Below are 23,710 nucleotides of genomic sequence, written 5' to 3' on the forward strand. Positions count from 1 at the left end.
CAATTACATCAGTCACATGTGAACTGCAACAATACTCTGGCTTAAAGACTTTTAGCAAGTTAGTAAATGAACATATTAATTTGCAACTGAAACAAAGAATAATTTCAAATGATGGCAAATGTTATGAAACACATGTAGTCAAACCTTTATCAGATTAAGTGATTCTATCTTGAATTGCATACCTGTGCACCTCTGGAATAGGATCTAAAGATTGTGCAAAACCTCCCCTGACCTGAAGTGTCCCTGAAACAAAGAAAAAATTTATCAACAAAAACATTCTTTCAAAGCAATTCATTGTTAGGGTAAAACATGCGGGGGAAAATTTAATATATTTATTAAAATTTCTCTTTCAAGATCAGTAAATGAGTTTCCAAATTTAATAGGAATAATTTAACAATTTGATTAAAATCAAAATGAGAAAATACTGACATTTTTCCATTTTGAAATAATTAGATTTTTTTTAAAGAATCAGTATAGAAATGTATAGTAAAGAAAAACAAAAGAATTGCTGATGCTGTAAATCTGAAATGCAAGCAAAAGTGCTGGAGAAACTCAGAAGGTCTGGCAGCATCTAGAGAGCGTATGCGCAAGAACGGCAGAGTTAATGCTTCAACTCCAGCAACCCTTCATCAGAAATGAAATTAAAACAGCCGGAAAGAGGTGCTCTTCAGGCTGTGGACTCAAGACATTAGCTTTGCTTCTCTACAGATACTGCCAGACATGCTGAGCTTCTTCAGCACTTTGTGTTGAGTGTTTTATGGTATTCTGTGCTACTGTAGTGTACCTATTTATTTTCAGTTTTTTTATACATTTGGTCATTTATAAAGGCTGCATCTCCATAATGTCTCTTACAAATTCTGTATCAGTGTTATCCCTACAAAATATGTAACATGACAAGCAATACCTCGATCTTTCTTTCCCCTCCAAAATATTATAATATAACTGCATTAGGGAATTGGAGCTGGAGCTGGATCATTCGGGAGGCAGAGGGAGTTATTGAGAGGAGTTACAGGGAGGTAGTCACTCCTAAGGTACAAGAAAAAGGTAGATGGGTTACAATCAGGGGACGGAAAGGAAACCGGCAGGCAGTGCAAGGATCCCCTGTGGCCATTCCCCTCAACAATAAGTATACCGTCTTGGACACTGTTGGGGGAGGGACGACTTACCAGGGGAAAGCAGTGGGGCACAGGGCTCTGGCACATAATCTGTCCCCGCTGCTCAGAAGGGAAGGGGGAAGAGGAGCACAGCATAGTCATTGGGGACTCCATAGTTAGGGGGACAGATAGGTGGTTCTGTGGGGACGAGAGAGACTCACGGTTGGTGTGCTGCCTCCAAGGTGCCAGGATTCGTGATGTCTCTGATCATGTTTTTGGAATCCTTAAGGGGGAGGGGGAGCAGCCCCAAGTCGTGGTTCACATAGGCACCAACAACATAGGTAGGAAGAACGATGGGGATTTAAGGCAGAAATTCAGGGAGCTAGGATGGAAGCTAGGACAAACACAGTTGTTGTCTCTGGTTTGTTGCCCGTGCTAGTGAGGCAAGGAATGGGGTGGGGGGTGGGGGGGAAAAGAGAGCGAGAGCGCCAAGTTGAACACGTGGCTACAGGGATGGTGCAGGAAGGAGGGTTTTGGATTCTTGGGGCTCTTTCTGGGGTAGGTGGGATCTCTACAAGCAGGATGGTCTTCATCTGAACCAGAGGGATACCAATATCCTGGGGAGGGGAAAATTGCTAAGGCTACTGGGGTGGGATTAAACTAATCCAGCAGGGGGACGGGAAGCAAAATTGTATTTCGAGTACAGAAAAGGTTGAGAGTAGGGAGGCCCGAAATCAAGTTTCAGAGACACAAGATGGCACCGACATGCAAGAAGTTGGTTTGAAGTGTGTCTACTTCAACGCCATCCGGAATAAGGTAGGTGAACTTGCAGCATGGGTTGGTACCTGGGACTTCGATGTTGTGGCCATTTCGGAGATATGGATAGAGCAGGGACAGGAATGGTTGTTACAGGTTCCAGGATTTCGATAGTTCGGTAAGAACAGAAGCTGGTAAAAGGTTTGGTGGGGGGGTGGGGGGGGGGCGGCGGCTTTGTTGGTCAAGGACAGTATTACAGCTGCAGAAAGAATGTTTGGGGGCTCGTCAACTGAGGTAGCATGGGCTTAGGTAGGCCTACAAATAGTTCCAGAGATGTAGAAGCAAGGAGAGCAAAGATGATTCTCGATAGGAGTGAGACACACAGGGTAGTTGTCAGGGGGGACTTCAACTTTTTAAAATATTGACTGGGAATACTATAGTATGAGTGGGTCAGTTTTTGTCCAGTGTGTGCAGGAGTGCACATACTGACACAGTATGTAGACAGGTCAACAAGAGGCGAAGCCACATTAGATTTGGTACTGGATAAGGAGCCCGGCCAGGTGTTAGACTTGGAAGTAGGTGAGCACTTTGGTGATAGCGATCACAATTCTATTATGTTTACTTTAGTGATAGAAATGGATAGGTGTATAACACTGGGCAAGAGTTACAGCTGGGGGAAAGGCAATTATGATGCAATTAGGCAAGATTTAGGAAGCATAGGATGGGGAAGGAAACTGCAGGGGGTGGGCACATTAGAAACATGGAGCTTATTCAAGGAAAAGCTCCTGTGTGTCCTATGTAAGTATGTACCTGTCAAGCAGGGAGGAAGCTGTACAGCGTGGGAGCCACGGTTTACAAAGGAATTGGAATCTCTGGTCAAGAGGAAGAAGGCGGCTTATGTTACGATGAAATGTGAAGGCTCAGTTAGGGCACTTGAGGGTTGCAAGATAGCCAGGAAAGACCTAAAAGAGCCAGGAGGAGACATGAGAAGTTGTTGGCAGATAGGATCAGGGTAACCCCTAAGGCTTTCTATAGGTATTTAAGGAATAAAAGAATGACGAGTGTAAGATTTGGGCCAATCAAGGATAGTAGTGGAAGTTGTGTGTGGAGGCAGAGGAGATATGGGAAGCACTTAATGAATATTTTTCGACTGTCTTTTCCTAGGGTAAATACTATGTTGTCGAGGAGAATATGGAGATACAGGCTACTAGACTAGGTGTGATTGAGGTTCATAAGGAAGAGGTATTAGAAATCCTGCAGAGTGTGAAAATAGATAAGTCCCCTGGGCCGGATGGGATTTATCCTAGAACCTGCTGGGAAGCCAGGAAGGAGATTGTCGTGCCTTTGGCATTGAGCTTTAAATCATCATTGTCTACAGGAATCGTGCCAGAAGACTGTAGGATAGCAAATGTGGTTCCCCTGTTCAAGAAGGGGAGTAGAGACAACCCAGGTAATTATAGACCAGTGAGCCTTACTTCAGTTATTGGTAAAGTGTTGGAAAAGGTTATAAGAGATAGGATTTATAATCATCTAGAAAAGAATAATTTGATTAGGAAGAGTCAGCACGGTTTTGTGAAGGGTAGGTCGTGCCTCACAAACCTTATTGAGTTCTTTGAGAAGATGACCAAACAGGTTAGATGAGTAAACCGGTTAATGTAGTAGATATGGATTTCAGCAAGGAGTTCGATAAGGTTTCCCACTGTAGGCTATTGTACATCATGCGGAAGAATGGGATTGTGGGAGATATAGCAGTTTGGATCAGTAAATGAAAGATGACAGAGGGTGGTGGTTGGTGAGAAATGTCCAGCCTGGAGTCTAGTTACCAGTGGTGTACCGCAAGGACAATAGACAATAGGTGCAGGAGTAGGCCATTCTGCCCTTCGAGCCTGCAACACCATTCAATATGATCATGGCTGATCATCCATAATCAGTATCCTGTTCCTGCCTTATCTCCATTACCCTTGATTCCACTATCCTTGAGAGCTCTATCCAACTCTTTCTAAAATGAAGCCAGAGAATGGGCCTCCACTGCCCTCTGGGAAGATCATTCCACACAGCCACCTCTCTGGGTGAAGAAGTTTCTCCTCATCTGTCCTAAATGGCCTACCCTGTATTTTTAAGCTGTGTCCTCTGGTTCGACACTCACCCATCAGCGGAAACATGTTTCCTGCCTCCAGAGTGTCCAATCCTTTAATAATCTTATCTGTCTCAATCAGATCCCCTTTCAGTCTTCTAAACTCAAGGGTATGCAAGCCCAGTTGCTCCAGTCTTTCAGCATAAGGTAATCCCACCATTCCAGGAATTGATCTCGTGAACCTACGCTGCACATCCTCAATAGCCAGAATGTCGTTCCTCAAATTTGGAGACCAGAACTGCACACAGTACTCCAGGTGTGATCTCACCAGGGCCCTGTACAGCTGCAGAAGAACCTCTTTGCTTCTATACTCAATCCCCCTTGTTATGAAGGCCAGCATGCTATTAGCCTTCTTCACTACCTGCTGTACCTGCACGCTTACCTTCATTGGCTGGTGTACAAGAACACCCAGATCTCGCTGAAATGCCCCTTTACCTAAATCAATTCCATTTAGTAGTAACCTGCCTTCCTGTTCTTGCCACCAAAGTGGATAACCATACATTTATCCACATTAAACTGCATATGACCACTCACCTAACTTGTTCAGGTCACCCTGTAATCTCCTAACATCCTCATCACATTTCACCCTGCCAACTAGCTTAGTATCATTAAGCAAGGGTCAGAGTTGGATCAATTGCTGTTCGTCATTTTTATAAACTACCTGGATGAGGGCTTCGAAAGGTGGGTTAGTAAATTTGCAGACAACACTAAGGTCAGTGGAGCTGTGGATAGTGACCAAGGATGTTGTAGGTTACAGAGAGACATAGATAAGCTGCAGAGTTGGGCTGAGAGGTGACAAATGGAGTTTAATGCGGACAAGTGTGAGGTGATTCACTTTGGTCGGAGTAACCGGAATGCAAAGTACTGGGCTAATGGTAAGATTCTCGGTAGTGTAGATGAGCGGAGAGATCTCTGTGTCCAGGTACACAGATCCTTAAAAGGTGCCACCCAGGTTGACGGGGTTGTTAAGAAAAAAGTGAGGACTGCAGATGCTGGAGATCAGAGCTGAAAATGTGTTGCTGGAAAAGCGCAGGAGGTCAGGCAGCATCCAAGGAGCAGGAGAATCGATGTTTCGGGCATAAATTCCTGAAGAAGGGCTCATGCCCAAAATGTCGATTCTCCTGCTCCTTGGATGCTGCCTGACCTCCTGCGCTTTTTCAGCAACACATTTTCAGGGTTGTTAAGAAGGCATACAGTGTTTTAGCTTTTATTAATAGAGGGATTGAGTTCCAGAACCATGAGGTTATGCTATAGCTGTACAAAACTGTGGGTAGTGGTAGTTTGTAGCTCTACCTTCTCCAGCTTAGGAATTAATTGAGCAAACAGTTGCCTCTGCCCTGGTATCTCAGCCAGTTTGTCTTTGGGGACATCATTGTGTTCTTGTTCCTCAGCTCAAACAGTCTTAGTTCAAACTCCTGTCCAGAAATACACGTCTCTGTGCACGTGCATGCGCGCGCGCACACTTGTTTGAAATTCTAATTTCTGCTGCTCTGATTTTAATCTCACTACCACAGCTCTGCTTCATTGACCTCAGTTTCAATCAATAAATCAATGGCCCCAATTTGGTACATCTAGCTCATGACAGGTTCTCCAATTGGTTGTAGTTTCAGAGGGAATACCCCAAGTTGTTAAGCTTCAGGATTGGAGGGGGATTGGGTAAGATGATAACTGGCATCCTTTCTTTATTCACCCATCTTGCTCACTGTTTACCCCTTATTGCAATTTTACCAGCTTTTGATTCCCAACTCGAAGCCCTCAGAATTTAAGCACGCCAAGCTTCCTCTTTGGCAGATTTCTCTACACAGGTTCGTGGTGGGTAGGGTTAGTTACCCGAGAAATACTGGAGGGGAACCTTCCCCCACCAAAGACACTACTTCCCTTTATCCCTCGGCCAAAGGCTTCTCAAAGCCTTGTCTCCCCCCTCCAATAGCCTTTACTGCAGGCTTTCATGCAAATGACAAGCAGGCCGAGAGGACTGCAATACCCTGGGAAATCAATCCCAAGGTTCCCAGTGTTAATCCAGTGATTCAAGTAATGGTCTGGGAACCTAGGCTCAAAATCCCACCACAGATGATGGAATGTAATTTCAATAAAGACATGGAAGCGAGGAGTCTGACAATGACTATGAAAGCATTGCGATTGTTGGAAAAAGCCCTTCTGGTTCACTCACGCCCCTCAGAGAAGGGAACTGCTATCCTTACCTGTCTGGACTACATGTGAGTCCAGACCCACAGCAATGTGGTGGATTCTCAACTGCTTTCTTAATTGCCTTCATCCCGTGAAAGAATTTCCTTTTATTATTCATTCTTGGCAAATGCCACACTATTCACACTATCCACACTATTAGAGAGCGCAGATAAGATGGGCAATACATAACCAGAATGAGCACTTGCCAAAACAACTCAACTATGTGGCAATTCAAAGAAACGTTCATATGGAGGCCAGAAAATATGCTTCAAAAGACATCCTGAAGCTCTCAGTGAAGAATGTCAATATTGGGAGATTGCTTTACACAAGGTAGCCTCATCAATAATAATATTACCTTCTATCACAAAACAGAGTTACACTCGATTGGGAAATGTGGGCTTTGTAAACGCAGTGCTTCAAGCAAGTCTTCCACAGTAACAATACACGTGCACAATATAAAATAAACTTTCAGAAGTTCAAACTTGTACAAATCAATGATCTTTAATTGCACTGTGGACATTCTACAATTCTAAATATCAGCTGACATATGTAGAGGCCATTCAGTCTGCACTGACCCTCAAAAGAGTATCCACCTTATCTTCATATTCCCACATTTACCTCTCCCAGTCTGCACAATTTAGCATAACCAATCCACCTAATCTACACATCTTTAGACTGTGGGAGGAAGCAAGGGCACTCGGAGAAAACCCTACACAGACACAGGGAGAACGTGCAAGCTCCACACAGACAGCTGACCAAGGCTAGAATCGATCCCAGGTCCCTGGCAGTTCAAGGCAGCAGTGCAAACCACTGAGCCATCATGCTGCAGAATTCTGAATCGATCTCTTTTTCTCAAAGAGGACTAATCACAAAATAGTGAGTGACAAAATTTCAATCGAAGTGGAGGAGCTGGAGTCCTAGCTGCTGACATTAGACCACATCAGAAATGGGAAAGCTACCGAACAGTTTGCTCCCTCCCTCCCCAAGATTAAGTATTTCAAATTTAGTCTGTGATCAGGGACAGGAATCTGTGACTGCTAGGCAGTATGGGGACTCTGGATGCAGTGTGCAACTGACCCCTTAGCACTTCCAATTGTCCAAGAGTTGCAATGTTCTTGCAAGCTGTGTGCATGAGAGGGGGAACTGCTTGGAGAATGACTGAACTAAACAGACCAATTGGGGAGAAAACAGGAACACAGTACTGGCAGGGGGCAATATAATTAGAGGGGGGGGGTGGGTGGGTGGGAGGAGAGGAACACACAGATTGGAGATTGGAGATTGGATTAAAAATAAAGTGGGACATGCAAAGATTTTGTAAATGAACATCAAAAACACCAAACAGGGTCAAAGGGGGAGAAATGTGAAATAAAGGCTAAATTATTGGTTCTTTGCTTAAATTCATGTCGCATTTTTGTCACAAAATTAAATGATTTAACATCACAAATAAATGTTAATGGGTGTAATCTTATAGCCATTATGGAATCACGATTACAAAGGATTAAAGCTGGGAAATAAATATTCAAGGGTCTGTGAAAGGACAGACAGAAAAAGAACAGTTTTGATAGCACAAGTATGATAAGCAATTACCTTGCATTGGTCGATGTGGAATCCATACAGTCAGTGGTAAGAAATTACAAGGGAAAAATGACACTGGAATACCTATCTAACAATACTGTCAGACAGAATAACCGGGAGATAATGAGAGCATATTTTAAAAGTTGCATATTAATCATGAGTGACTTTAATCTTTTTGGGCAAAATCAAATGGTCAGAGGTAACCAAAGGAAGACATTAGTAGTATTTGGGACAGCTCCCTAGAACAAAAAGCTGTGGATCAAACCAGGGATCAGGCAGTTTTAGATCTGAATGTATACTGAGGCAGGTTTAATTCATACCCTCAGAGTAAAAGATTTCTGAGGGACAGTGACCACAACATGGTACAATGTAGCATTCAATTTGAGTGTTAAGAGCTTGGGTTGGCAACAACTGTACTAAGCTTGAAAAGGACTAGCTGGTGTGGACTGGGAAAGGTATTTAGCAGAAAATATGGATTACGAATAATGATAGACATATTGGAAAATAGTTTAGGACTCAGAAAATACATAACCCTGTGAGGAAGGTGTATTTTAGAAGGGATAAATTAATCAAGCAATGTGGCCAATACTTGTTGTAAGACAGTAGGTAGATTGAACAACTTTTCATCAACATTCAGGAAGTACAGCCATAATAAATAATAACAAAATACAAAAACAAAATATTTAATTTTACCAGAGCTCTAGCTTTACACGCCTGCCATCCAGCAGGATTGTAGTGGTCTTGTAGTCAATTCCTGCAAAAGAAAGAAACAAACAATTGTCCCTTGCGTGTTATTTGACTTCAGCATTGAAATTCAATGTGAAGAAATTGCACAAACAAAATGTGTTTCAAAAATCTGAAAATGTTTTGAATTTTGGTCAGGCCAGTTAACTATGCCATCCCTATCAGAAGGTTAAAATAAGTCAGGGTTAAAGCAACACTGCCTCCAACTTCTCGTTTTGTTGGGGCCTTGGAGGTCCACACGCACCATGAACTAAAGTCAAGCTTATTAACTGTTTCTCTCTCCATGGATGCTGTCAGACCAGAGTTTCTTTAGCATTTTCTGTTTTTATTTCAGATTTCTAGCATTCACAGTATTTTGCTTTTATTAATGTAAGTATTTTTCCTAGTTTCTGAAAGCAAGTTACTTCATTGAAGGATTCCTCTTTAATATCGTATAATTCACGCAAGCACGCAGACCAGGAAAACCTGCTTGGACTGGTTGAACCAGCAGTACTGCAAAAACAATAGCTAGCCCAGGCAGCTTCAAGTTTTAGTTTAGCTTAATTCATTGGAGCTTCGAAGTAAATTGCACTGTAGATAAAAGGGTTATATCACATATAGATTTCCAGAGGCATCTGATAAGGTGTCATGGCAAAGGTTATAGCAAAGTAAAAGTTTGTGATATAACAGATAATATTGGCATGCAAACACAGCAGAAATGAGGAATAATAGCATGTGTCAGGTACAAACAGCCAAGATTGAGTGAACCCTTATAAGAGTAGGAGTATACTTAAAAGGGAAATCAGGAGGGCAAGAAAATGGTAACACGAGATAGCTTTGGCAAATGGGTCAAGGAGAATCCAAAGGGATGCTATAAATACATTAAGGACAAAAAAGGGTAACTAGGGAGAGAACAGGACCCTTCAAAAATCAGCAAGTCAGCCTAATGTGTGGAACTGCAGGAGACGGAAAAATATTAAACAAGTATTTTGCATCAGTGTTTACTGTAGAGAAGGACATGGAAGGTACAGAATGTGGGGAAATAGATGGTGACACCTTGAAAAATATCCATATTACACAGGAGGAAGTGCTGGATGCCTTAAAACGCATAAAGGTGGATGAATCCCCAGGTCCTGATCAGGTGTACCCTAGAACTCTGTGGGAAGCTAAGGAAGTAATTGCTGGACCCTTTGCAAAGAAGCTTGGATCACTGATAGTCACAGGTGAGGTGCCAGAAGACTGGAGGTTGGCTAACTGGTGCCATTATTTGACGACGGCAATAAGGAAAAGTCAGGGAGTCTGACATCGGTGGTGGGCAAGATGTTGGAGTGAATCCGGAGGGATAGATTTACATTATTTGGATAGGCAGGGACTGATTATGGATAGTCAACATGGCTTTGTGTGTACAAAATCATGCCTCACTAATTTGACTGAGTTTTTTGAAGTAGTAACAAAGAGGATTGATGAGGGCAGAGCGGTGGATGCGATCTATATGGATTTCGGTAAGGTGTTTGCCAAGGTTCCTCTTGGTAGACTGGCCAGCAAGGTTACATCACATGTAATACAGGGAGGACTAGCCATTTTGATCCAGAACTGGCTCGGAGGTTGAAGTCAGAGGGTGGTGGTAGAGGTTTGCTTTTCAGACTGGAAGCCTGTGACCAGTGCTGTGCCACAAGGATTGACGCTGAGTCCACAGTGTTCTGTCATTTATATAAATGATTTGGATGTGAACATGGTTCACGAGCAGTTCGCAGATGACACCAAAATTGTAGGTGTAGTTGACAGCGAAAAAAGTTACCTCAGAGTACAACAGCATCTTGATCAGATTGGCCAAGGAGTGGCAGTTGAAGTTAATTTAAATAAATGTGAGGTGCTGCATTTGGAAAGGCAAATCAGGCCATGACTTAGATACTTAATGATAAGGTCCTGGGGAGTATTGCTGAACAAGACAGACCTTGGAGTGCAGATTCATAGTTCTTTGTAAGTAAAGTCACAGGTAGATAGAATAGTGAAGGCAGCGTGTGGTATGCTTTCTTTTATTGGTCGGAGCACTGAGTATAGAAGTTGGGAGGTCATGCTGTACAGGACATTAGTTAAGCCACGTTTGCAATACTGTGGACAATTCTGGTCTCCCTCCTATCAGAAGGAAGGTGTGAAACTTGAAAGGGTTCAAAGATTTACAAGGATGTTGCCAAGATTGGAGAATTTGAGCTATAGGGAGAGGCTGAACAGGCTGGGGCTATTTTCCCTGGAGTGTGGGAGCCTGAGGGGTGACCTTATAGAGGTTTATAAAATCATTAAATGGTGTAATTGCCCCTAAAGAGGCATCTGGATGTGTATATGAATAGGAAGAGTTTAGAGGGATGTGGGCTAATTGCTGGCTAATGGGACTGGATTAATTTAGGATATCTGGTCAGCGTGCATGAGTTAGACCCAAGGGTCTGTTTCCATGTTATGATTATGACTGAGGTGACTTGATCAGGTGGATGTTGAAAGGAATTTCTTCTTGTGGGAAAATATAGAACTAGGGCTCATGGTTTAAAAATAAGGGGTGCCTGTGTGAAGCAGAGATAAGGAGGCTTTCTTTCCTCTCAAGAGTTGTATCTTTGGAATTTTATTCCTAAAAAAGGGTAGCAGATGCACAATCTTTAAATATTTTTCAAAGGCAAAGATAGACAGATTCTTGATTACCAAGGAGATGAAAGATTACTATGGATATGCAGAAACGTAGAATTGAGGTTAAAATCAGACCAACCATGATCGAAGAGCATGCTTGAAAGACCAAGTAGCCTACCCCTGTTCCTCATATGTATGTTCAAAACAAATATGTAACCTCTCATGAAGCACAATTCTTTCAACATGACAGTTAACAAAAGACCCAGAATATTCTAACAAGTTAGAGTTAAGTGTGCAGTTAGAGTGTAAACAAAATTCTACAACTTGTAGCAAGAAGTGCCCCAAATTGCTGGATAGTTTGCATTCCTCTTCAGTTAACCTCAAAGTAACTGGCAGGCAATTCCAATTTTCCATTGATGGTCAAAAAACTTGACAGTTATTTATACTTCTATGACCTTTGAATAGAAACTGACTGGAAATTAAGTTGTGTGAAGGATAATTATAATCAGGTTATAAATTAAACTGATGGTTGGCAGACAAGTATAAATATGGGAGAATGTAAACTTCACTTTGCAGGATGAATAATAAGTCAATATATTATTCAAAAGGAGATTGCAGAACTCTAGTTTAGCTCCTATGCAAGTACAGCAAGTGATTCAGCAAATGGAAAATAATATAAAAAAGTAGAGAAGTTTTATGACTGTGCATGACACTGTTACAGTCCAACACGTTGGACTATAAGTTGGTGTCGTGCAATTTTCAACTTCATCTGGGAGATGACAATCTGGTTGACTTCACACTTGTTCAACCAGATCATACAGGGTGAAAGCTGTGCATCTCAGCAAGTCAGATATCAACCGGCAACATATTGTGCACTGCATAGAAATCAGACAAAAACGCAGGTGGTGGTGAAAGCTTTGAAACAAACTAGTCTGGCACACTGCGAATGAATATGCAGCAACAATTTATCAACAGCATCAAAACAAGAAAACTGAGGTATGTAAATCATTCCAAAATAAGAATACACAACTAGAATGGGGTTGAAATAGGCAGCATCTGCAATTGGCAATTTGAACTGCAGGCAGAAGGCTGTCCTATGCATAGGTGTGTGTTTGTGCATACTGTGCCTTAAGCAAAACTGTTTGAAGTAAACTATTTACTTGCGCATGATTGAATGCTAAACTGCTGATTTCTTAACCATTGTAATTGTTGGATTAATTAAGGATACAAGACAAAACTATTAGCCCTGCTGTTCACCAACATCCCAGATAACCTCACCGCAATCAACTCTCACTTCCAGAAATGGAACAGCACAAATATCACTTTCCTCAACCACAAAGTACTTGATCAACACAAGTCACTTGTCTACACCCATATAAATCAAAAAAACTTAGTATAAAAAAGAAAAACAGACATTTTGATCATTGTTCTTAAATACAGTGCTATATTTAAGCAACTAACATACATGATGCTTGAGCTTCAGATCAAAGTGCAAAAATATATTCTGACGTTATTTTTACGTAGAATATGGTCTCCTTCCTATAGGGAGGATGTTGTAAAATTTGAAAAGTTTCAGAAAAGATTTACGAGAATGTTGCCAGAGTTGGAGGGTTTGAGCTCCAGGGAGAGGCTGAATAGGGTGGGGCTATTTTTCCTGGAGTATCAGAGACTGAGGGGTGACATTGAGGGTTATAAAATCATGATGGGCATAGATAGGGTAAATAAACCAGGTCTTTTCCGTGGGTTGGGAGGAGTCCAAAACTAGAGGGCATAGGTTAGGATGAGAGGGGAAGATTTAAAAGGGACCCAAGGGGCAACTTTTTTCACACAGATGGTGGTGTGTGTATGGAATGGGCTGCCAGAGAAAATGGTGGAGACTGGTATGAACACAACATTTAAAAAGCACGTGGATAGGCACATGAATAGGAAAGGGGTTCGTTAATAGGAAAGGTTTGGAGGGACATTGGCCAAATGGGACTAAATTGGATTAGGATATCTGGCCGGCATGGACAAATTGAACCGAAGAGTCTGTTTCCATGCTGTATATCTCTATGATTTTTTAACTTGTTCACAGTGTCTGAGACACATTGTGGGTGGGATGTGAAGTGGCTCAGGGATCATGACCACTAACGTAACACACACATACACACTGAAAATTCCCTTAACTAAAAATAATTAAACTTTGAATGGGTTTAACTTAATAATACTTTGTAGTCTGAAAGATAGAGATCCATAGGAGGAGGATTACATGTTCCACATGCTATAGTAGCTCTGGCCTGGTAAAACATCCAAATAGCTCTGAGCAACATCTGATTTGTCTGCAAATTAATGTAGAAGACCTTTCGTGTCAAAAAGGATAGACTCATGCCCATTACATTACCATGTTACACAATTTTCAAATCTGTGATAAAAATGTACCAAGAAATTTCAACATGCTTTACTGCACACATTCTTTGATACATGTGCCTAATTTTGTTTTAATGATTGTCTGATATCTGAAGAGTAAGTTAGCAGTATATTTTACTACGGTGACCTCTAACAGAAGCATTGTTTTTGCTCTACCTCAAATAAAGAGAGAAAAAAAAGTGAAACTTATGCTTCGCCAATTATGAAAGATCTAGAGTGGAGATGAAAATCATATCCCCTTGCAAAAATGAGCCAGCTGAGAGCTTCTTTGTCCTTTACAACAACCAGAATGCAGAAGGTCAGTTCTAGGCACTAATTACATTATTGATCCTAAGGACGACACTGGATACTTTCAATTCTACCTTGTTTGACACAGAAATGGCTTCACTGCTATCAATTCAGAATTCACTGTGCACCTAAAATGGAGAGCCAAAGATGCTCTGTTGTATAAAGGAGTTCAGACTGCAAATGTGAAAAGGCCAACAGGTAATAGCAAACGGGATTTAGAATGAGCTTGACTTGACAATCAAAAAAGGTCACTCTATATTAATGCATCATTCATTTATCTGCATTGTCTACTATGTGAGATGGCCAAGTGGACATGTAACATTTTCTGTTAGCACTAACAACTGAAAATATCCAATAGGTTTCAGCTTTAGCTTATTGGAAAATAGTTTGCATTGTGAAGGTCAAATATTGAAGCCAAAAACTATTTGGCAGTAACAGTAAACATATAGTTCAAATGCAGACTGTTGACAACAATTCTCAAAAAAATCAGAATAACTGAAATGTTTCCAGCTGTTTCTTACAAAGTACATTTCAGGATTACAGCATTTGCTTATTTTTGAGATGTGCCTGTAGCTATCTTTTGCATCCTGTTATGCATGCTAGGATCAATAAAAGCACTGCATTCATAAACTAAAAAGCTTTATCACGAGGAAGTTGCTTTTTTCACAAATGCATGATGATCTGGTGGGCGGCACGGTGGCACAGTGGTTAGCACTGCTGCCTCACAGCGCCTGAAGACCCGGGTTCATTTCCCGACTCAGGCGACTGACTGTGTGGAGTTTGCACGTTCTCCCTGTGTCTGCGTGGGTTTCCTCCGGGTGCTCCGGTTTCCTCCCACAGTCACAAAGATGTGCGGGTCAGGTGAATTGGCCATGCTAAATTGCCCGTAGTGTTAGGTAAGGGGTAATGTAGGGGTATGGGTGGGTTTCGCTTCGGCGGGTCGGTGTGGACTTGTTGGGCCGAAGGGCCTGTTTCCACACTAAGTCTAATCTAATCTAATCTAATCTGTTTTTAAGCAGAGTTACTCATGGCACCATATCGTCAGAAAAAGCAAAAAGTCTATACAGCGAAGAGAAATCCTGAACAGCCGTATTCCCTTGAGTGTGTATTCTTTGTACAATTTTGCTCTACTTATTGAAAAAGGTCTTTTAAGCTCATAGTCTGTCCATAGTTAATTTAGTATAGAATTGCAGGCTAATTTTCACCTATGACAGCAGTGATTCACCTAAAATTTGCAGTTAATTATATTACAAAATCAATTTTACTTAAACAATCAGATTTTCATAACACTTTGCACCTCACCTGGCGTCATGAGTTCAACGTAAATTGAAAAAGAACAGAATTAGATCTCTGACAATTAAAATTCTCCAGTTGAACATTACAAAAAACTGGTTGATGAAAGTAAATGGAGGATTGCTCATCATTCACCACATCATAGCCTGAAGTGGACTTTATTGTTTGACCCAATTTGTGGATTTTTTTTTTAAAATGGCATTATTCACACATTGTTTAAATTTATTAAAACACAGCTTATGCTTGGGGGGGGGGGGGGGGGGGGGGGGGGTGCAGAGGGGGAGACATTTTGAAAACTAAAAAAAGAATACATTATCCAAAAAACGATTTTGTTTTGTGGTTATTGACTCACTAGTAAAGACCAGTACTTTTTTTTTGCAACCTACAAACATCAGGCAATTGCACTGAGATCAATCAAAATAAATTTGAACTTCAGGGATTGAAGGATTTGATTACTGGCCCTTTAGCCTCTTTTTCCATTTCAAAGTGGATCATTAAAAAAAACCTCTATTGTCTCCATTGCGGCATTCCAGAAATATGCAGGGAATAATCTTGAATTATTAATCCTTTGAATTATTCAATACCATAGGGAAAATGCAATTTAGAACAAATCAATGCATCATATCTTACAATTCCATCTACTGTAAGCAATTTAAAAGTTGGTTTACACACAAATTCATCTGGACAAAGACTGCACAATGTACATAGAATTAACAAACAGGTATACAAATAACAAAGTTACATGTTGCATTAAACGCTGGATTCAATTAACTTCCTTTCCTAAATCCTCCTCCAAAAAGTTAATCATTCTATCAGATTGTATGTTCAAGAAGCCTCTCTAACAGTACACAGAGTCTTCTGTTTAGCTTTCAGGGAGTAGTTTACATACAAATTTCATAAGATACCCTCAAAATTTTCCTTATTTACATGGAGCTCAGCGTTTTAGCTATCAGCTGTTGTTTTCAATTTCAAGAAAGCCCACATCAGTCAAGTAACTCAAACATGGAGCTCTCAGCATATTAGATGGCATAATAACCGTATCCCTGCACTTAACTTTTGACCAAACCACAAAATGATACGTTTGGCAAGCAGCTGGATTTTATCCTCATTTGTTTCTCAAATATACAAACACTGGCTAACAGAACTCTACTAGTTGACCGGCTCCAAATCAGGCAAACAATAAACAGGTGTAATTTGATATTCTTTTACAAGTTTGAATTCAATTTTCATGGATAGAATATAGAACTTTTCATTTGTAATGAAAGCCTTGGGTATTGTTCCTTGCAAAAAATCTTCACGTCAAACAACTGCTATTTATCAAAAGGTGGGAGGAAATTCAAATAGAACATAAACACTAGTATGACCTGGCTGGGCTGAATAGCCTATTTTTATGCTGTTAGAAAGTACTACGCTAAGCTAATTCCCCACCCGCTTCTCTGACCTATCTCCATCCCCACTCCCATTCACCTATTGTACTCTATGCTATTTTCTCCCCACCCCTACCCCCCTCTCATTTATCTCTCCACTCGGCAGGCACCTTGTCTCTATTCCTGATGAAGGGCTTTTGCCCAACATATCGATTTTCCTGCTCCTTGGATGCTGCCTGACCTGCTGTGCTTTTCCAGCACCACTCTAATCTAGACTCTAATTCCATGCCAATGCCAGCCTCACCATTCAAGAAAATATACTCACTTATTTAGACCATGTTCTGATATATAGTCTGCATACATTTCTGAAAACCAAGCTTTATCCACGTACATTTATCCACAAATTTAAATATTTTCCACACTCTAGGCAGAAGTCCAGGATATCAAATAACCATCAGGTAAAGAAACTTCACAGACCACTACTACAAAATCAATGAAGTTATTATTGTTTGAAGTGAAGTGATCAACAATGCACTAACTTCAATTTCCCATTGCATAAAACTAGTAAAACCAATGAAAAGGTATAGAGTAAAAAGAAAAATTCAAAAAATAATTATTGTATTATAATGCTGTTAAAAACAAAACACAGAAATTATGACAGGCTACAATTTTAATACACAAGCACCCTGATTTCAACAAAATTAATAGATTTTTCCACATCGTCTACTGTGACTACAGTAAAACCAATTAGTTTCTTTCTTTAAATCTTAAATATCTGTGCCAAACAGTTTAGGAAGAATCAACCAAGATTGAGCTCTTAAAATATCCTAGAAAGAATCCAGTACTTACAGTCTACCCACAAGTGCCTCGAGATGGTGATGATGAGCTACTTGCATCTCTGAATACTGAAACCCATGTCAAAATATAAACTAAGTAGATCAAGAAACAGGGAAAAATTCATGCAAGCAAACAGGGGATTGAGGATGAGAAGAAAAAAAAACTGAAGAGTAATTTGATTTAAAACAAAAGCAGTGAAATCTTTTAGAGATCAAACACAGAAAAACTTCATTTTTTCATATGCTATTTGTGCCACCTCCAATTCAGCATACACTAGTAGAATCTTCTTCCCATTACTGCAAACAGACCAATCCTTCTGTGATAACAGTCTACACTTCCAACAGTTCTCGTTTAGCAAACACCTTTCCATGCAAGTTCAAACAATGCTACATCTGCCCATTCATCTTCCTCCTTTTTAACATTTAGGGCTCCAAATACATCTTCCACATAGAAAAGCAACTTACTTCTAACTTAGCACAGTGCATTTGCTACTCATCATATGGTCTTCTCCAAATTGTGGAGACCAAACACGTTTATTTATTCAAATTACTGTTCAACTCAATTCTCAATCCCAATTTAACCTTCTGTCCTGTCTACTATACTGAACTAATTAAACTCTCACATTTGAAGAACAGTATATCATCTTTCTTTATTGCCTTAACATCAAGTTAAAGGACTTAAGGCCTTACCCAGAGCTCCCTTTATGTCAGACATGTTTTTGCACTGAAGGATAGCTATACCAGAATTATTGGAAATTGAAGAAAGGTGGGTAGGTCACTCCAGCCAAATCCTCTCTGCTACATTCTTGGTCAGACTAAAATTCACAAGATGTGCAAAGCTTCCCCTTCTGATGTTTAATTGTGACCACTTCAGGCTCCTGCCACCACCTTTTGCGTGTGTCATTATTAACTTCATTTTACTTTACATCAGTATCCCTTTTAGGAAATAACTCCTGCCCATTATCTAAATCACAGATCTGTCTTTTTCTTTGGCTGTTAACTACAAACATCTTCAGTTCTAAAAACAACGAACAATAACTGGCACAGGTGCTAAAAGGACAGACTTCAAACAGATCTAGCAGTTCAAGACTGGACATTAATGGTGCACTATGGGCCATCAATAGCTGCAAAATTGTACTCCAGCACATTATGCAACCTCATTGTCTGGCATGGTAGGTCAAGCTACAGCAGATCACTACCATCTTCAAGGTCAACTAGGAACAGGCAATAAATGCTGGTCCAGCCAGTGACACCCACATTCTACAAGTGGCTAAAAAAAAAATTCAACCTAACTTCCATTTGGTAATTATTAATAGATCACCAACATATTCCACATGGCTAAAATCAAAGGCAGTGGTAAATCTGCTCTTAATGGAAGTAAGATTATTCCATCTGCTGTAAGGTGGTCAAGATCCATAAAGGAATGAAGGAAATCTTGAAACATTATATTGCACTGCACTTTCTTGTCCTCGCCAGGATGAAAGTCAAATTAACCAAAAGGACTCTTCTTACATTGTACACAAATCTCTACAGTTACTCAGACCACGTGACAAATCAGTTGCATTCTGACAGAATATGGATTACTCTTGCCTTTTCAACAGTCACCTACCGTTCATTACTATCACACTCATTTATCAAATGTCAACTACAGGCAGCATAGGTCAAAACGCACATATATTCTCACCTATCAAAAGAGATCATTCTGGTTTCGCAGATGTGGAGGTGATTTCTGTATGGTGGTTAATAATGACCAAGCTCTTATATAGAGCAACTGCATGATCTTGAAAATTTGGAGAACTTTGTTTAATAATGTACACCGACAAACAAGTCCAATTAAGACTGAAATTGCTTCACAAAAGAGCTATACAAAAGTAAATATTTCAATATTGTCATATGGCCACATAAATGCTCCAGCTGCATTAATAATCAGCTTTGCTTTCTTCTCCTTGCAAACCTGTATTTAACTTATACCTAGATGATCACAAACTTATAACCAAATTGTTAACAGAAATGTAAATTCTGTGCTGTTAACATTTTAGGAGAGTGCCACAAGTATCAACATCCGGATGTTTTTGAATCAACTTGGAATTTAAAATAAAACAATTTCAATTTTAGCAGATAAAATTTGACATAAGTAGAACAGAAAATAGCACAAGCAAATGGTGAGTTTAGCAGCACACTGGTATATTTAAGATTACAACAGGATCTGGACCAGATGGGCCAATGAGCTGAGAAGTGGCAAATGGGGTTTAATTCAGATAAATGTGAGATGCTGCATTTTGGGAAAGCAAATCTTAGCAGGACTTGTACACTTAATGGTCAGGTCCTAGGGAGTGCTGCTGAACAAAGAGACCTTGGAGTGCAGGTTCATAGCTACTTGAAAGTGGTGTCGCAGGTAGGTAGGATAGTGAAGGCGGCTTTTGGTATGCTTTCCTTTACTGGTCAGAGTATTGAGTATAGGAGTTGGGAGGTCATGTTGTGGCTGTACAGGACATTGGTCAGGCCACTGTTGGAATATTGCGTGTAATTCTTGTCTCCTTCCTATCAGAAAGATGTTGTGAAACTTGAAAGGGTTCAGAAAAGATTGACAAGGATGTTGCCAGGGCTGGAGGATCTAAGCTACACGGAGAGGCTGAACAGACTGGGGCTGTTTTCCCTGGAGTGTCGGAGGCTGAGGGGTGACCTTATAGAGGTTTACAAAATTATGAGGGGCATGGATAGGATAAATAGGCAAAGTCTTTTCCCTGGGAGTCCAGAACTAGACGGCATAGGTTTAGTTGAGAGGGGAAAGATATAAAAAAGGGGCATCTTTTTCACACAGAGGGTGGAATGAGCTGCCAGAGGATGTGGTGAAGGCTGGTTGCAACATTTAAGAGGCATTTGGATGGTATATGAATAGGAAGGGTTTGGAGGGTACTGGTACTGGCAGGTGGGACTAGATTGGGTTGGGATTTCTGGTCGGTACGGACGGGTTGGACCGAAGGGTCTGTTTCAATGCTGTACATCTCTATGACTCTATCATATTTTGCATTTGTCGTTATATTATTATATAGTAATTTTTTGTAGTTTTATTTAAAAAGGATACCATAAAATAGATATACACACCAGGAGATTAAGAATCTGGATTAACTAACAAATACAGTGCTTTAGGCATAGGGAGTAGGTCAAAACAGGTAAAATCAACAGTTCACATTATACCCCATGCAACTTTATTTTAGTAGAAGAATTGCTAGTGTGGAAACAATGAATCCACAGACTCTCTGAAGAGCATCCCACCCAGACTCTTCCTCTCTCCCCAAACCCTGTGGCCCTACATTGCCCATGGACAATCTACTTAACTTAGACATCCCTGGATACTATGGGCAAGACTGGCCATTTCCCATGGCCAAGCCACCTAACCTGTACATCTTTGAACTATGGGGTGAAACTCGAACACCCGGAGGAAATCTATGGAGACGTGGGGAGAATGTCTGTGTGTAGAGTTTGCACAGTCGCCCAAGGCTGGAATCAAACCTGAATCTCTGGTGCTGTGAGGCACGTGCTAACCACTGAACCCACACATGCCCATTTTGCGAACATATTTCTACATTTTCTATTGGCCTAAATGGGACATGAACTAGTAAGGGATAAAACTGGTGGTAGGTATCTAATTGTTTGCTTCCTATCTTTACTACAGACATATTTCACAAATTCAGTCAGTATTTGTTGGCACCATTAATACTGGCAGTATTCACAGCTTGCTCTCTTCAAGTAACTGATTTTTAAATTCCACAATCATGGAATGATGTAATTTGGTCTAATATGCCACATTGTGGTGACTGAATAGTTTACGCAGTACTTAGAACTTCTACACCTACAATTTACAAGACCACAAGCTAAAAACTGAAAAATTGACAGAATTTGCTTTCGAGATGCCAGTCTGCTGCTCATTTTAGTAATTAGACAAAGTGCTAAGTAGCATTTAGTTCATTGTCCACATTACTTTGAGAATTGGTTAAAAAAAGTTTCTACATCTGAGAGGCGCCAAAATGGTCTTTTTGGATAGGCGAAAATCTATTTGCATTTTGACCTACGCTGCTGTAGCGCACAGGCGACACTGAGATTCACAAAATGCCCAATCTGTACAAAGTCTAACAAGCTAAGTTTAGCTAGCTCAGTAATGTGACCACAAAAGCTGTTTCACCCAACTCAAACTGATTTTTCCAAACAGTAAAGTGAAAACAGATTGGTATTAGATTTTCAAAACCTATCCTCAATTTCACAGCACCTTCCCAATTTCACCAAAAAAACAAGGTTGAAAGTCATTCTTAGATACTTAAGCATTAACAATCCTCCTCCCCCTATCCCCCATCCCATCCCTAAAGTAATATGCTCCATGAAAATTATGATAAGTATGCTCTTCTACAAAAACATGCTGCATATCAATGAGAATCAGTTTGGCATGAAACCACGAAAATCCCCATTACTATTCATTTTGAAACCTGGTTTGAGCAAAAATTACAAACAAGCATGGCAAGCTGAGAAGACTAGTAATGCATTTGGGAACAATAGCTTTATAAAAAGAGGCAGAGAACTAGATGAGATTTTACCTAAAGCTTTACATATCACTTATTAGGCATTAACTCAAAGCATTTCAGGAGACAGTCACACCCTTAGACTAACTAACTTGAATTGTGTGTGGAGTGTGTGTTGCTGGGAAAGCATAGCAGGTCAGGCAGCAGAAGAGCAGGAGAATCGATGTGTCGGGCAAAAGCCCTTCATCAGGAATGAAGCTGGGAGCCTCAGGGGTGGAGAGATAAACGATGGACAGGTCATGCAGACAGTGCTGAGTGTGCAACTGGAATGCCGCCGACGATGACGTGGAGGACAAGGACAAGGACGAGGACGAGGAATTAGGAAACTGGTGAAATCCACACTGATGCCATGGGGTTATCGTCCGCCTCAGAACCCTTCAACTCCAGGGCATGTGTGAACTTCACCAGTTTTCTCATTTCCCCTCCCCCCACCTTACCCCAGTTCCAACCTTCCAGGTCAGCACCACCCTCATAATTTGTCCCACTTGTTTATCTCCACCCTATCACCTTTACCCCACCTCCACACACCTACTGCAATCTCCACTACCTTCTCCCCTGCCTCACCTTCCTCCCATTTATCTCTCCACCCCCAATGTCTCATTCCTGATGAAGGGCTCTGGCCCAAAATGTCAGAGAAGAGAAAGGTCACTGTAAATCGGAAATATCACCTAGACTGCAGAGGAACCTGGAGTGAGAGGGTAAAGATCCAGTGGTCGTTTTCCGCATAGGTACCAATGACACAGATAAAACTAGGGCAGAGGTTCTGTTAAGTATGAACAACTAGGAACGAAATTAAAAAGTAGAACCAAAAAAAGTTAATCTCTAGATTACTACCTGAGCCACAAGCTAATTGGCAAAGAGCCAATAAGATTAAGACATGCATTTACCTGCTTAAAAATTGGTTAGAGAGAAATGGGTTTGATTTCATGGAACACTGGTCCCAGCATGAGTCGGATGAAGACCGTCCCATTAGAACAGGTCTCTTCTTCCCCAGTACTGGTGCCTTAGCCCTAGCAAAGCACATATCTACAGTCGGAGATAGGACTTTAAGATAAATGGGGGTGGGCGAAAGGGTTCAGCTATTGGGGAGATCAGAAAACCCAAAATTAGAAAAAAAAACAAGAGGTAAGAATGCAGGTTGGTGATATAGAAAATGGTTACCAGACAATAAAGGTGAGGGACAGAACAGATGAATACCTTTATGCACCAAGGAATTATAAATAAAATAGGGAAACTTACTGGTGGAGCAAATTTAAAAGTATTTTATCTAAATGCACAAAGCATTCAAAATAAAGTGGATATATAAAGCAGAGAGATATATAAACTGTTAGGATATAATTGGAATTACAGAGACATGGCTGCAGGGTAACCAGAAACAGGAACTGAATATCCCAGGATATTCAATATTTAGGAGAGACAGGCAAAAAAGGAAAAACTGAAAAGGTGAAGGACTGGCATTGCTGATTAATGATGAAATTAATACAATAATGACAAAGGATATTAGCTCTGGCAATGTAGAGTCTGTATGGGTTGAGGTGAGAAACAACAGCAAAAAAATTAGTGGGTGTCATATTAGCGCAGTGTCACCCCAAACTGCAGTGATGTTGGGCATGGTATTGAACAGGAAATTAAAGATGCATATGATAAGGGAATAACTGTGATCATGGACGATTTTAATCTGCACATAGATTGGGCAAACCAATTTAGACACAATGCCGTAGAGGAACCAACCAGCTAGAGAACAGGCCATCTGAGAGTGGGTACTGTGTAATGAAAAAGAAATCATTGCCAATCTAGCTGTGTGACATAGCTGATTTGTAAACTAGGGTGCTAAATCTTCATAAAAGGAAGATACGAAGAT

General features: G+C 40.7%; 1 protein-coding gene across 1 annotated transcript in view; it reads right to left on the reverse strand.

The window, feature by feature from the left end:
• The window catches only part of rab40c (RAB40c, member RAS oncogene family), an 86,999-nt gene that overhangs the window by 22,869 nt on the left and 40,420 nt on the right, over positions 1 to 23,710 (reverse strand). Inside the window, exons 2-3 of the mRNA XM_060840908.1 lie at positions 8,440 to 8,500; positions 183 to 243 (exon numbers count right to left, since the gene is read on the reverse strand). Coding sequence (XP_060696891.1) covers positions 183 to 243; positions 8,440 to 8,500 — 122 coding nt within the window. The remainder of the gene's footprint in view (positions 1 to 182; positions 244 to 8,439; positions 8,501 to 23,710) is intronic.

Source organism: Hemiscyllium ocellatum, chromosome 20 (genome assembly GCF_020745735.1).
Source record: "Hemiscyllium ocellatum isolate sHemOce1 chromosome 20, sHemOce1.pat.X.cur, whole genome shotgun sequence".
Classification (NCBI taxonomy): domain Eukaryota; kingdom Metazoa; phylum Chordata; class Chondrichthyes; order Orectolobiformes; family Hemiscylliidae; genus Hemiscyllium; species Hemiscyllium ocellatum.